The sequence below is a fragment of the Monopterus albus genome, unplaced genomic scaffold (genome assembly GCF_001952655.1).
Source record: "Monopterus albus unplaced genomic scaffold, M_albus_1.0 scaffold665.1, whole genome shotgun sequence".
Classification (NCBI taxonomy): Eukaryota; Metazoa; Chordata; class Actinopteri; order Synbranchiformes; family Synbranchidae; genus Monopterus; species Monopterus albus.
Window position 1 is genome coordinate 12,835 of NW_018128545.1, and position 12,769 is coordinate 25,603.

Consider the following 12,769-nt stretch of genomic DNA (forward strand, 5'->3'; position numbering starts at 1 on the left):
GAGATTGGCAGTTAATTTATGTTTCTTCCATTTGCGAATAATCGCACCAACTGTTGTCACCTTCTCACCCAGCTGCTTGGCGATGGTCTTGTAGCCCATTCCAGCCTTGTGTAGGTCCACAATCTTGTCCCTGACATCCTTGGAAAGCTCTTTGGTCTCGGCCATGGTGAAGAGTTTGGAATCTGGATTGATTGATTGCTTCTGTGGACAGGTTTCTTTTATACAGGTAACGAGCTGAGAGGGCTCCCAATGTCAGCTCGTTACCTGTATAAAATACACCTGGGAGCCCGAGATCTTGCTGACTGATCGGGGATCAAATACTTATTTCATTCATGAAAATGCAAATTACTTTATAACTTTTTTTGTAATGTATTTTTCTGTTATTGTTGTGTGTCTCTCACTGTTCACATAAACCTACCATTGAAATTGTAGACTGATCATTTCTTTGTTAGTGGGCAAGCTTACAAAATCAGCTGGGGTTCAAATAATTTTTTCCCTGACTGTAATTTAGTTTTTCATTCTATCTCATTCATTGACTCCTACAAATGAAAAATGTTTTTTTACAGAAATTCTCCATAGATCTGTTTAACTTCAGTGCAACTGAACAGACTAATAGTTTCTTTTTTATTCTGTAGTATCCATACTTTGTAATATCTGAGGGAATTTTTTCATTAGTTTGGTGAATTCCACTTTGTACATGATGTTGTATAGTACACATTTATCAAACTGAATTTTTTATGCTACCTTGACACTCCCACACTTTAGTCATCCTTCCTCTTTTATAAAACCATAAGAATGTGACTTACATGTCACTGATAACGTTTTAACTCGGTATTTCATGACTCCTGACATTTAATCCTATAAACAGTCCCTGTCTTAGGATGAGAGCAGTGTTTAGCGCTGTTGCCTCACAGCAAGAAGGCTCAGAGCTCAAGCATTGTGTAAAGTTTGCATGTTCTCCCTGTGCCTGTGTGGGTCCTCTCCAGTTACTTTGTCTTCCTCCCACAGTCCAAAGACATGCAGCTTAGGTTGATTGGCAACTCTAAATTGTCCACAGGAGTGAATGTGAAAGTGTGTGGTTGTTTGACAGACTGGCAACCTGTCCAGGGTGGACCCCGCTTCTCACCCGATGTCAGATGGTACAGGCTCCAGGTCCCAACCATATTCAGGAAAAAGCGGTAGTTGTTTAACTTGGGTCAAATGTTTTGGGCAGCTGTGGCTCAATGTGGTCGTCTTCCCCAACTGGAAGGTCGACAATTCGATTCCCATTCTCCCCAGTCCACATGTCGAAGTGTACTTGGGCAAGACACTGATCCCCAAGTTCTGGTGGCCAGAGCTGTACCTTGTAGGGACAGCACCGCCATTGGTGCGTGTGTGAGGCGGCGCCACAGATGTCTGTCTCTGTTCTGTACCAGAGACAAATTCCTTGTGTCTGTAACGTATGTGGCCAATGAAAGTGATTATTGTCACTAGCTAGCTGGAGTTTTGGCCCGTTCCTCCTGACAGAACTGATGAAAATGAGTCAGGTCTGTAGGCCTCCTTGCTCCCACATGCTTTTTCAGTTCAACAACAGTTCAACTTTTGTTTCATCAGACCAGGGGACATTGCTCCAAAAAGTAATATCTTTGTCCCCATGTGTAGCTGCAAACCATAGTTGGCCTATTTTATGGTGGTTTTGGAGCAGTGGCGTCTTCCCTGCTGAGCAGCCTTTTAAGGTTATGTCGATATGGGACTGGTTTTACTGTGGATATACAGTAGATACTTTGGTACCTGTTTCGTCCTGTGTCTTCACAAGGTCCTCTGCTGCTGTTCTGGAATTGATTTATACTGTTTGAACCAAAGTACATTCATCTCTAGGAGACAGAATGCATCTGCTTCCTGAGTGGTATGATGGGTAGTTTGTCCCATGGTGTTTATACTTGTGTAGTATTGTTTGTACAGATGAGCGTGGAACCTCCAGGTGGTTGGAAATTGCTCTTAAGGACGAACCAGACTTGTGACTCTAGTCTAATGTTATAGACCAAAGATTATAACTGTAATGTTATATTTATTCTGAGTACATGAGTGTGAGTCATACAAACTCCAAAATGAGAAGTACAGGAAAACAAAAACTAAACAGGGGAAAAACAAAGCAGTGTGTTGATGAAACCCCAGTGCCTCATGGCCATCCAGTGTTTCTTACTTTATACTTTGACTAGAAAGTACCTATATCCACTTTTCAGTAAACTATTCAGTGGAATTGAAAATGGAAGCAGCAGTTCAAAAGCAGTTTCATCTACCTTTGACTCTGTCCATGGGTCAGGGGTCTGTTCAGTTGACTTTTTCTGTACCTTTTTATAGCCCACAAAGGCCAAACTGTCAGCAAACAAGAACTTCAAGTAAAATGGAAATGAGAAGTGAGATCAGCTCGATAAAGAGTCGGCTAAAATAGCTTATCAAGTCTTGATTGTACATGAGAAATGTTAGCTGTGCGGTGTCCCTTCACATGTGATTGACATCCCACAGTGGTATATTCATGCAGTATTAATGTTGCATGAATTAAAAGTGTGACTAAATCTAATGTATAAACTCAAGTTGCCATTCCTTTTTAAGCCAAAGGGAACACTTGGCAAACTACTATTAAAGAACAGCCTTCCTCAGTGGAAAGTGTGTAACAGTCAGCATTTAGAGGCGAGTGTCATTTTGTGCTTGTTCACTAAAAACAAATGAGGAACAAGGTCAGACAACGCGTGGCATTTCTGTTGCCTTGCCTCATAAGGTTATGATGCTTTACTAATGTCCACTTTGCATATTTAACAAATAAAAGCATTAAAAACAACTATGTAATATCAAAAGGTATAAAAACAAAACCTGAAAACACTGACACTAGTATCTTTGATTCACTGTCCTCCTCCTGTCTTTCAGCTACAGTATTATTCATCTCCGCCCTCCTACACAGACGTCTCTGACTGGAGCTTCATGGCGAACTTGTGACTTTTGGGGTCAATGAACTCCTCGCCCAGATGGAGGAAGGGAAGGGACGTCACCGTGACGACGAGGGAGAAGTCCAGGCGTTTCAGCGAGAAGACCTGACCCTGGCGCAGAGAGGCCGTCACAGGCTCCTCGCTCACCAGCGTCCACTGGTGCCCCCTGCTGTTGTCCAGGTACTGGAGGGTGGGACCTGAGCTGAGGTATCGCTCAAGGAAAGCCTTCAAAGAAACAACAAAATGTGTGCAAATCAGTTTAGAAGTAGATAGCAGGAGCAGAACTGATGGATTTACAGCTTTAAAGTTGTGGTTTGTTTTTGGCTTTTACATGTTTCACACCCCCATATATTTATCCAAATAAGTCCTAAGTTTGAAAAGTAAAATTTTCTGCTTATGAAAGGACCTCATTCATCACTTTTTATGGTTGACCGGTTCCTCACAGCCTCAGTGGTGCTTTATTATGCAAATAATCCACTGTTTCATATTAGTAATTAATGAATAATATTAAATCTATAGAAAATAACCACCAAAATAAAGCATTAATTCAAATAAAAGGCATAAAAATAAATTTGAATTCTGGAAATTTAAAAGATAAAATAAAAGTATGTATTAATAAAATAAATACAGTGGCACTACCCTCCTGACCTTGGGGGTCATGTTGTGAGTGATGCAGAATTGCAGGTGGTTGATGATGCTCTCCATGCTGTGGTACGACTGCTGCCGGGTGGCACGGAGGTACTTCTGCATGGCCCGCGCCATGGGTGCAAAGATGGCCTGCGCTGCCTCCCTGGGGTCCATCAGCTCCCGGGGGTGTTTGGGGGAGGATGAGGTCATCTCTTCTTCCTGATGACGCCTGATGTGGGTGAAGGCTTCTTCCACTGTGACCACCAATCTGAGAGGAGAAATGACTGCACAGATGAGACCTGGATATAAAGCTTTTTATATGAACAATGAGGTCGCTTTCAAAATTTGTTATTTTATCTGATTATTAGTTCTATTCTTTACTAGACAGATGTATATAGATCATTTTCACTCCATCTTATCCTTCAGTCAGTCTATTCTTTATATAGTATGTGGGTATATCCTCACCTGGCCTTGCGTTTGCGAACCCTCCGCTCCACCTCTGCCTCCTCATAGTAGTACTCGTTGTGGGAGTTGTCTCTTCTCTGAGCTGTGGCTGTGATCATGGCTCTGGACTGCCCTGTACAGTTATTGGTGCCATTCTCTGTAGACAAACACTGAAGTTAATGATGACCAGTTCATTTGACAAGCCACCCAGACTGTTCACAGCATGTCCACCAAGTGTAGCTGTTTTTATTTCATGTATGATTTGAGCAGGTAATATGCTACTTTACTAAATCTAAGAGGGTAATTTTGCTGTTTCAGGCAAATAAGACTGAGGTTAAGGCTGCACATAAGATCATGTTACCTTCCTCTAGGTTGTAGACCTTAAAGGCAGACATCTTCTTAGTAAGGATAGCTCTGGGTAGGTTGACCAGGGCAGGGTTATATACTGGGAAGTCACTGTAGTACTGGTCCAGAACCCACACTGCTGCTCGCTGAATACTGTTGCACAAAACAGACTTCCTCTTTTAAAGTGACATATTGACAACTGACAAAGAGCCTTTATCAGTGTACATCTCTTGATCCCCTCACAGCATCATAGCAACTGTGACATGCACAAGGGGGAAGTGGTGAACCACCAGAAGCAGTAAACACACCATGTGTGCTGTAAACATGGTGAACAGTGTCTGCTCTTCTATGGTAATAGCTTAACACCAAGCAAATGAGACAGACCATGTACACAAAAAAGTGACCACCAAAACATACAATAGTCTCCATAGTGGAAAAAGGGTGCATATTTAAAGTAAAAATAAAAATCAAAAAGGCAACATTCCTGATTTTCCACACACTAACCTGAGATGTCCTACACTGTAGAAGCGGCTGGCTCCGTCTGTGGTCCTCACAACCTTCAGACAGAAAGCAGGCTGCAGGTGTCTGACCTCCAGCAGCACCAGGGCCAGGTACTGAATGAAGAGGAGGACATCCACCAGAGACGCTGCATATCCCACAATTCCCCGGTAGTCCGTCTCTCTGGGCTCCAGGACCCGAACTCCATAGAAGAGCCAGTAAGATGCCACGAAGAGGAAGACCAGAGCCAGCAGCAGGCAGCGGAAGACATAGAAGCGTGGCAGAGTGGCTTTAGGCGAGCGGAGAAACAGAGCCCATGTGGACATGAGAAGGATCAGGAGCTTGAAGGCAACAGAAATGTAAAGCCCCTCACATGGTGTGCCGCAAGGGTCCAATGAGTCTCGCCAGAACAGCTGTGGGAGGGCCAAGAAGGCCAGAGGCGTGACCAGAGAGAAGACCCCCAGAACAACACCCAGGGCCAGGCTGAGGTAATGGTGGCAATCCAGTGGCAAAGACTGCTCAAGGTCCTTAGAAATCCGCGTCAGGTCCTCGTTGGAGATGCTGTCCACAGAGGTGCCGGTGACCACCGTGGTGGTTTCACCCCAGTTATCATCCTGAAGAGAGAGGAGAGCAGAGAGATGAGCACTGGTGTAACTAGCTCCATGTAAAACACTTTATAAACTGAATGATTTAAACTGAACTCTGACCCTGTCGTCTCCTCTGGTGGACTCTTCATCCAGCAGCAGCTCTCCTGGAGCCTGGATGGTCATCAATTTATCTCCACGGAGGCGGCTGTCATGACTCTTTGAGCGGTACCGGTCTCTCCTCTCTCTGGAGAGATATCACAGAAGGTATACAAGTCACGGATGCTTTATTATTCATGGGCAGAAAACAATTATTTCATACTTCCTGTCCTGGCAAGTTATATGTAGTCCTCTAGTCATTCATCTTATTATTTAATAGCTAGTGTGGTAAAACACCAATCAGCAAATCTAAAAGCAAACCATGAAAGGGTTTGATTACAGCAGCTAAACAAAACCAGAGAAGACAAAACAGACAATTCTAAGGTACATTTTCTGCAGAGGCATGTTTTTATTTTGTCATTTCTGTATTTTATTCTCTTGCAGTTTTTCATTTGAGCTTAGAGAGCCACTATGTGACCCACAGTCTAGTATCTTTGAGATTATTTTGCCATTTTTTGATATAACCACTAGAGGGCATTTGACAATGTCCTCATTCTACACAGTGTTGTAATCATTTACTGTACAGTACTTTAGTTGATTTATATTTTTTGGATGAGTTCGGTGCTGTAACTGTTATTTTACTTTGGTGATTAATCTGCCATTTTTTCCTCAATGAAACAATCGTTACTTATGAGAAAACAGTGAAATATACTACTTCACTCTTGTAATTAGAGCTGACACAATTAGTCAGTTAAGTGACTGGCAAAAAATTAAGCAGCAATCATTCTGATATTTGATTAAATGGTTAATTTTTAAGTAAAAGAGCCAAAAATCACTGGTTCCAACTTCTCTAATGTAACATTTGTTGTCTTTTAGTCCTCTGTGATAGAAGATGGTAAATCTTTGTCTTTTGGACTGTTGGTTGAACAAAACAAGCAATTTAAAGATGCCAGTTTGGGCTCTGAGAAGTTATAACAAGCTGTTTTTAAAAAGACTACACTGAGAAAGTAACTGATAATGATTTTTTTTGTTGCAGCTCTACTTGCAACACAGTGCACTCTGCGATCCTCTACCTGCGTTTGCGGGAGCTTCTTGAGTGGGATGACTTGTAGGAGTAGCTTGAGTAAATCGAGTCGTTGTCCATGTCAGAGGCTTTTGCTGGACGGGGTTTCTGGGCCCCTCCTGGCCCCGTGTCCTTCTCCCAAACTACACCCAGATGGCTTTTGTGGTTGCTGATGGACTTAGAGGAAAGAGGCAGAGGGATGCGCAGCAAGTCCACTTTACTCCTAAGGGAATCTATCTTGGAAGCCTAGGAGAAGATTGGAGGAAGGCAGGGTGAGAGATGAATGATACAGGAGTCTGCAAGAGGAAATGATGAGTGTGGGAGAAAGAATGTGGGGAGATGAGGAAAGGGAACAGAAAGGCATCAGAGAAAAGAATGAAGAGAGAATGAGAAGGGCTAGAGATAATTTGTCATACCAGACACAAGCAAAGGCATCTCAGAGGGAAACATGCCAAGTAACTGCCACAAGAGAGCGAGCACTGTTAAAATGTTGGCACTGTGTGTGAAAGAGTCTGCATGCGCGCTTCCAGCTGCACGGGACATAGCGCATTCTTCCACTTTGATGGTGTTTTTATGAGCAAGCCCAAGTGATTTGGCCCCCAGTGTGTTCTTGGTCAATAAAGGGCGATTACGCCACCTTCTATTCTGGGTTCCAGGTCTCTAGTGTGCAGGACATGCAGGAATGGGGGCAAAACATCAGAGCAGCTCAGCTATGCTCCAGTTTTATACACGAGCGACCCAAGCAAAGCTGAAACTTGTTCTTTTGGAGAATATGTTCAGTGTTATACAAAGAACAAACACTTTGTTTGTTTATGTGAGCTTGATTTTAGCCAGGAAACCTGAATCCTAGCACTGTTTTGTTTCATGCGTGATACATACTCACCCAGACACCACATTCCCCAACTGTCCCCTGTGGTCTCCAAGGGCAGCAGAGCTTAACAACTACAATGGAGATGAATGGCAGGCTATGGGTGAGAAAAGACAGGACGGGGCGTTTGTCATGGCAACCACAACATCAATTCAGCCCCAACTATACACCTCAGAAGATCGACACAAATCATTTACCGAGCTGTGAGCCCCACTTAATTTTATGAATATTTATCCATTTGTCTACAGGCTTTTACTTTGTTACTGTTTTACATCATAAGTTTGTTTTCATCCTAAAATAACTGTGCTTTTTTAGCCGGTACTTTCTGAAATGGCATTAAAAGCAGCAGACTAACAAATCTCCTCATGCTCTTTATTTGTGCCACGACCTCGTGTGACCCATCTTCTACATTAGACACTTCAGACATGACTACTGGCTTTCATGTGGTTCATACACGGACTCCTCATCTTGGACATTTCCAAGCAGATACTTGAATGCAAGGCTGAACCTGTAAGGCTCTAAAATGAATAACACCTCTGCCACAGTTCGCCAGAAGACACACTGAAGAATATGAAGTCCGATGATGTGGCCTGATGAAACCGAGCTGTCTGTTGGACTAAACGCCAAATTTGGTGTTAAGCCAAACCTTGCACATCATCCTAAGCATCGCCACTTGTGTGAGTAATGCAGCTAGATACAGAGAAATCCTGGAGGAAAACCTGATCCAGTTTGCAAGAAAGTCTGGGAGAAGATTTACTTTCCAACAAGAAAATGAGCACACAGTCAAAAAGAAATGGCTTAACAACAATTTAAACATCCCGGCATGGTGAAGTCAGAGTCCACAATCCAACTGAGAATGTGTGGCTGTCCAGTCAAGACCCCCCATGCAGTCTAACAAAGCTGGAGCAGTTCTGAAAAGAGCCAATAAAACTTCAAGGCACTGAATAGTCTTTATAGACATTGTCCAGGGGAAACACTCTCTACATTCCTATAAGAGGAGGCCCATTGTCACATCTTAATGTCAAGTAAAGTACTCTGCTGACTTTCTGGTTAAAAATGGAAATGGCACTGAGCTAAGAATGGCTATTCTCTGGTGGCATGAGCAGGTAATTTTGGATCTCTGCTGCAGCAGCAGTGACGAAACTCATGCTAACTCTGAAAAGAAGTAGGCAGCCTTTCTCTCTGTGCAGACAGTGAGTGATTTGTTTGCAAACTGTGATTTATAATAGCTGCACGCTATTCAGACGTGGTTAAATAGTGCCCCTTCTAAACAACAGGGCAGAATGCACGTTGAGACACTGACTGCATTGACAACTGTAATCTGTCCACAGCTGACTGGCTTACACTGGAGTCCATGTTCAGCATCATCTGGCAGGAGAGACTTTCCATGTGCTGTGTGGAAACAGGATGACTGTTATCACAATGCTCTTATTTGGCATAGCAAGCCCACATGTGTAACCAAAGTGTAAATAATGTACCAAACGCATAATGTGGTCCATTTGGCACACCGCGCCTAAAACCGCAAAACAAAGTATATGGAAAACAAAATGAACAGGCAAATGAGTTCCAGGGTTAACTGTGGGAAACCGGCGTAGCGTTCACACTGGCAGTGACGCGAATCTGTGCTCGATCGCCTTTTCTGCCAGCTCATCAGTTCTGACACATGATGTGGCGGTGGACTGATTGAAGAATGAAAATGCATTGGGGTTACATTGGGATTAAGTGTTCATTTGGAAGTTTTTGGATTAAGGCCATTATAAAAATGTTAACAGCACAGTTTGCCCATAATTCCTGCAGGAAAATCTTACCTTTCCATCCAAGAGGAAAAGGCTGCAACCTGCAGCACAACGAGCCCCACAACAGCAATTCGGAGCAGACCGTCTCCAACAGAAGTTGATCCGCTTACTCTAAATCCACTTTCTCCTCTCATCTGTCCACGGTATTCGGCTCATGTGCAACCCAAGAGTAACTTCTCTGTATCGTGAAGCTAGTTTGTTTTTCGCAGCTCAGATCGAAGCACCGAACCCGCACAAAAGGCAGAGACACGCACCGCATCCCGGCGCTGCGCCTCCAGTGGCAGTGGAGCCGCGCTGAGCTGAGGCGGGTCTGTGCGCATTATCCGGCTACGTGGTGTTGTAGCAATATGTGTCCCCCTCAATTTAACCATTATAATCACCCAGTAGCTTTGTATATGTTAAAGTACATCTACATAGTATAACCAGTCAAATGTAGCATTCATTTAGCCAAATAGTAATAACAGATAATACTTTGAAAGGGTTTTTATTTCGCCTCATAATAACTTCATTTTACTGTCGTGAGTAATATTGTAATTATTGGCCATCCAGTACCTTTGTACAAGTTTCAGTACTTTTAAAATGCTACAGTATGAGCAGTAAATCACAGTGTGCTCCTTGCCAGAAAGTGATTTCAATTAAGACTTTTTAACTGAAGGGAGTTTTCTGCCTCAGATTGCCTTTATATCAGAATCAGAATCAGCTTTATTGGCTATGTGTGTCAGACCCACAAGGAATTTGACACTGGTACATTGGCTCTCAATGTGTATGCACATATCCCCATGCAAGGGGCAAGTAAACAGCATAAGGCTGTGTAATATAACAAAATAAACAGTATTAACAGGCAGGAAACGATGCAGACAACAAAGGAATGTTCATTGAAATTAGATAAATAGGGATAAAACAGAGTACTTAAAAATAAAGACCTGCATTTATCTGTGCAATGTATATATACACAGGTATTGCACTGAGGGTTGTTGTCCAGTCATACTGTTGTGGGTCAAGTGTTGATCAGAGTGACAGCCAGGGGGAAGAAACTGTCCCTGTGCCTGGTTGTCTTGGCGCACAGTGACCTGTAGCGCCATCCAGATGGGAGGAGTTCAAACAGATTGTGTCAGGGGTGTGAGGGGTCTGCAGTGATCCTCTGGCCTCCTTTTGACCTGTGGGTACAGGTCCTCCATGGAGGGCAGGCTCACACCAATGACCTTTTCTGCAGTCCTGACTGTCGTTGGTGTAGAGTGAAAACAGCAGAGGGAAGAGCACACATCTCTGGGGGGCGTAAATGTCTGCTGGTGTCATATTAATGTTTTAATTTCCAGTCCACAGTGTGAGAAATAAGTAAAGACATATTCTATTAGACAAAAATATTTATTGGATCAATTATATTCTTTCAAATATTTCAATACCGACACTGTTATCAAGGCAAATAATAATAATAATAATAATAATAATAATCAGTTTTCTTTCTGTTAGGTTGTGATGAAATGAATGATACAGGAGTCTGCAGTGAAAATGTTTGTCAAATCTGTAGTAGAACATTTTCAGGTCGTCTTAAAGGCATGACAACAGCCATGGCAGCTAACATGGAGAATTGTACAGAAGTTTATTAATGAAGTACATTTACTCTTGTGGAGTTTTTCCTTTTAAAACACTTAAAAATTGTACATTTAAACTCAGTGAAATGGGAATATTTCTTAAAATGTACTGATGAGTTGAAGGCTATTTTAAATCTTAGGGAATGATGATACAAATTAGTTATTCAGAAGAAAGTCCTTGTGCATCAAGGCACATTCTAAAGGAGCCAAACCTGACTGATGTGTGACTATAGGTGTGTCCTTGTTCTTCCAGTATTTGTTATCAACAACGTGACACCGACCACCACACTTCTCCACCAGATCTTTCAGATGCTTATTCTTTCTGACAAACTGCTCAACTGTCATTTCTTCAGACAGCTGGTCGCCATGTGTGAAGACGACTGTAGCATATTTTAAAGCCTCTGGGGAAAAATACCTTTTCATTTGTGTGATGACATCATTCTCCTGCTCTGTGAATTTCTCCAGTTTCAGCACAATGAGAAAAGCGTGAGGCCCAGGAGGCCACGCCGTCACACACCTCACTATCTCAGCCTCCAGCTCCTCCTCAGACGCTCCTTGGGCAAAGAAACCAGGAGTGTCGATCAGGGTGAGGTTTCTTCCACCGACAGATCTGGACTTTGCTTGACAAACACTGGCTTCTGAGCCAGGAAGATGTTTGACTTTGAACACATTCTCTCCAAATAGGGTGTTAGCAAGGCTGCTCTTCCCAGCTCCAGTTTTCCCCAGCAGTGCAATCCTCCACGTGTTCGGCACTAAGAGAGAATACTCACTATCAGTATCAGTTTCAATAAGATAGGGAATGTAAAGGTTGGTTTCTGACTGGAGGTGGTTGGTGGGATACAAAATGGCCGACGCTGACAGCAGAGTTTGTACTGATGAAACTCATGTGTCCATGTGTCAGTAGTTCAGTTATTTTGTTGATTAATTTGGTTAATATTTTTGGTCATAGTTTCTACAAGAACAGGTCAAAAATTTGTTTGAAGTTGACAGGATTAAAGCTTTAGATTAAATCAAATCTGGGACTAGTTAAGTAGATGGACCAACAAGCCACAGGTGTCCCACATCAGCCACTGACTGGCATAGTGCCACTGGAAAACAGGAAGTCTCTTTAAAAATAACATTCTAGTAGGAAGCCAGGGATGAAACATACTTTGGGCCACATTTGACAGGATGTAGTTGAAGTCCAGTTTTTTTCTCATTTGTACCTCATACTCCATTAAACTGAATCAAATCTGAGAGACGAGTGTAATGGGTTTCTATAGAAACTTACAGAAGATGAAACAAACAAAGCTCCAAAATTTCAGTGAAACAGACTCCAGACCTGCATGTTAAGCCATAAATGGTTGATCCAGGCTGGATCCTGTCAAGCTTTCTGTTTTGGGCACATTTCAGCCTTTGGTGGCCACAAGTGATCTATCAAAGTAATGTAAACTAATTTCCTCTTAAAGATATTTTGGCTGTCATTGTCTTGACCTTATATTAATAAATCCATAATTCTGTTAGAGTTGGTGTTTCTCACCAGTTGGGGTGAGAGAGAGAGAGAGAGAGAGAGAGACTCAGGGCACAAACTCGGTGCTATAGAAAAGAGTCTTCATTACAAAATATAGGCAGATTGAAGACAAAGTCAATGGGGTTAATCTCAAGACAGACAGTCCAACGGACACTACACACCGCTGGGTTCCACGGACGCAGACCAAGGAGGACACCACTTCTCCAGATAAGGCACACAAAAGGCCACTTGGCCTTTGCAAATGCTCATCTGGACAAAGAAGAAGACTTCTGGTCTTCTGTTTTATGGTCAGATGAAACAAAAATTGAATTGTTTGGCCACAATGATGTAGCCTTCATTTGGCGTAAAAAAGGAGAAGCCTTCAACCCTAGGAACACCAT

The 12,769-nt window shown here is 42.7% G+C and overlaps 2 protein-coding genes across 4 annotated transcripts; both read right to left on the reverse strand.

Annotated features, from left to right (window-relative positions):
- Nucleotides 1-2,056: 2,056 nt before the first annotated feature.
- LOC109953426 (vang-like protein 2) lies at nucleotides 2,057-9,605 on the reverse strand. 3 transcript variants are annotated; one of them, XM_020588916.1, is made up of 9 exons: nucleotides 9,300-9,605; nucleotides 7,507-7,588; nucleotides 6,634-6,869; nucleotides 5,585-5,708; nucleotides 4,884-5,491; nucleotides 4,396-4,532; nucleotides 4,056-4,191; nucleotides 3,612-3,858; nucleotides 2,057-3,188 (listed from the first exon to the last, which is right to left on the reverse strand). In XM_020588916.1, the coding sequence occupies exons 1-9, from the start codon at nucleotides 9,419-9,421 to the stop codon at nucleotides 2,931-2,933; spliced, it is 1,950 nt and encodes a 649-aa protein (XP_020444572.1). In that variant the 5' UTR covers nucleotides 9,422-9,605; the 3' UTR covers nucleotides 2,057-2,930. The 3 variants fall into 3 exon arrangements, with proteins under 3 accessions (XP_020444572.1, XP_020444571.1, XP_020444573.1); XM_020588915.1 differs by having other exon boundaries at nucleotides 5,579-5,708; XM_020588917.1 differs by lacking the exon at nucleotides 7,507-7,588 and having other exon boundaries at nucleotides 5,579-5,708; nucleotides 9,300-9,380.
- Nucleotides 9,606-11,030: 1,425 nt separating this feature from the next.
- Nucleotides 11,031-12,173, reverse strand: LOC109953427 (GTPase IMAP family member 7-like). The gene is made up of 2 exons (XM_020588918.1): nucleotides 12,030-12,173; nucleotides 11,031-11,631 (listed from the first exon to the last, which is right to left on the reverse strand). The coding sequence occupies exons 1-2, from the start codon at nucleotides 12,094-12,096 to the stop codon at nucleotides 11,036-11,038; spliced, it is 663 nt and encodes a 220-aa protein (XP_020444574.1). The 5' UTR covers nucleotides 12,097-12,173; the 3' UTR covers nucleotides 11,031-11,035.
- Nucleotides 12,174-12,769: the final 596 nt, after the last annotated feature.

Coding starts and splice junctions, on each gene's coding strand:
- LOC109953426 (XM_020588915.1), bottom strand. CDS start 9,421: ATGAGAGGAGAAAGTGGATTTAGAGTAAGCGGATCAACTTCTGTTGGA. Junction 7,589..9,299: donor TTTTCCTCTTGGATGGAAAG/GTAAGATTTTCC, acceptor TCTCACCCATAG/CCTGCCATTCATCTCCATTG. Junction 5,709..6,633: donor AGAAGCTCCCGCAAACGCAG/GTAGAGGATCGC, acceptor ATATCTCTCCAG/AGAGAGGAGAGACCGGTACC.
- LOC109953427 (XM_020588918.1), bottom strand. CDS start 12,096: ATGGAGTATGAGGTACAAATGAGAAAAAAACTGGACTTCAACTACATC. Junction 11,632..12,029: donor CCTGTCAAATGTGGCCCAAA/GTATGTTTCATC, acceptor ATTCTCTCTTAG/TGCCGAACACGTGGAGGATT.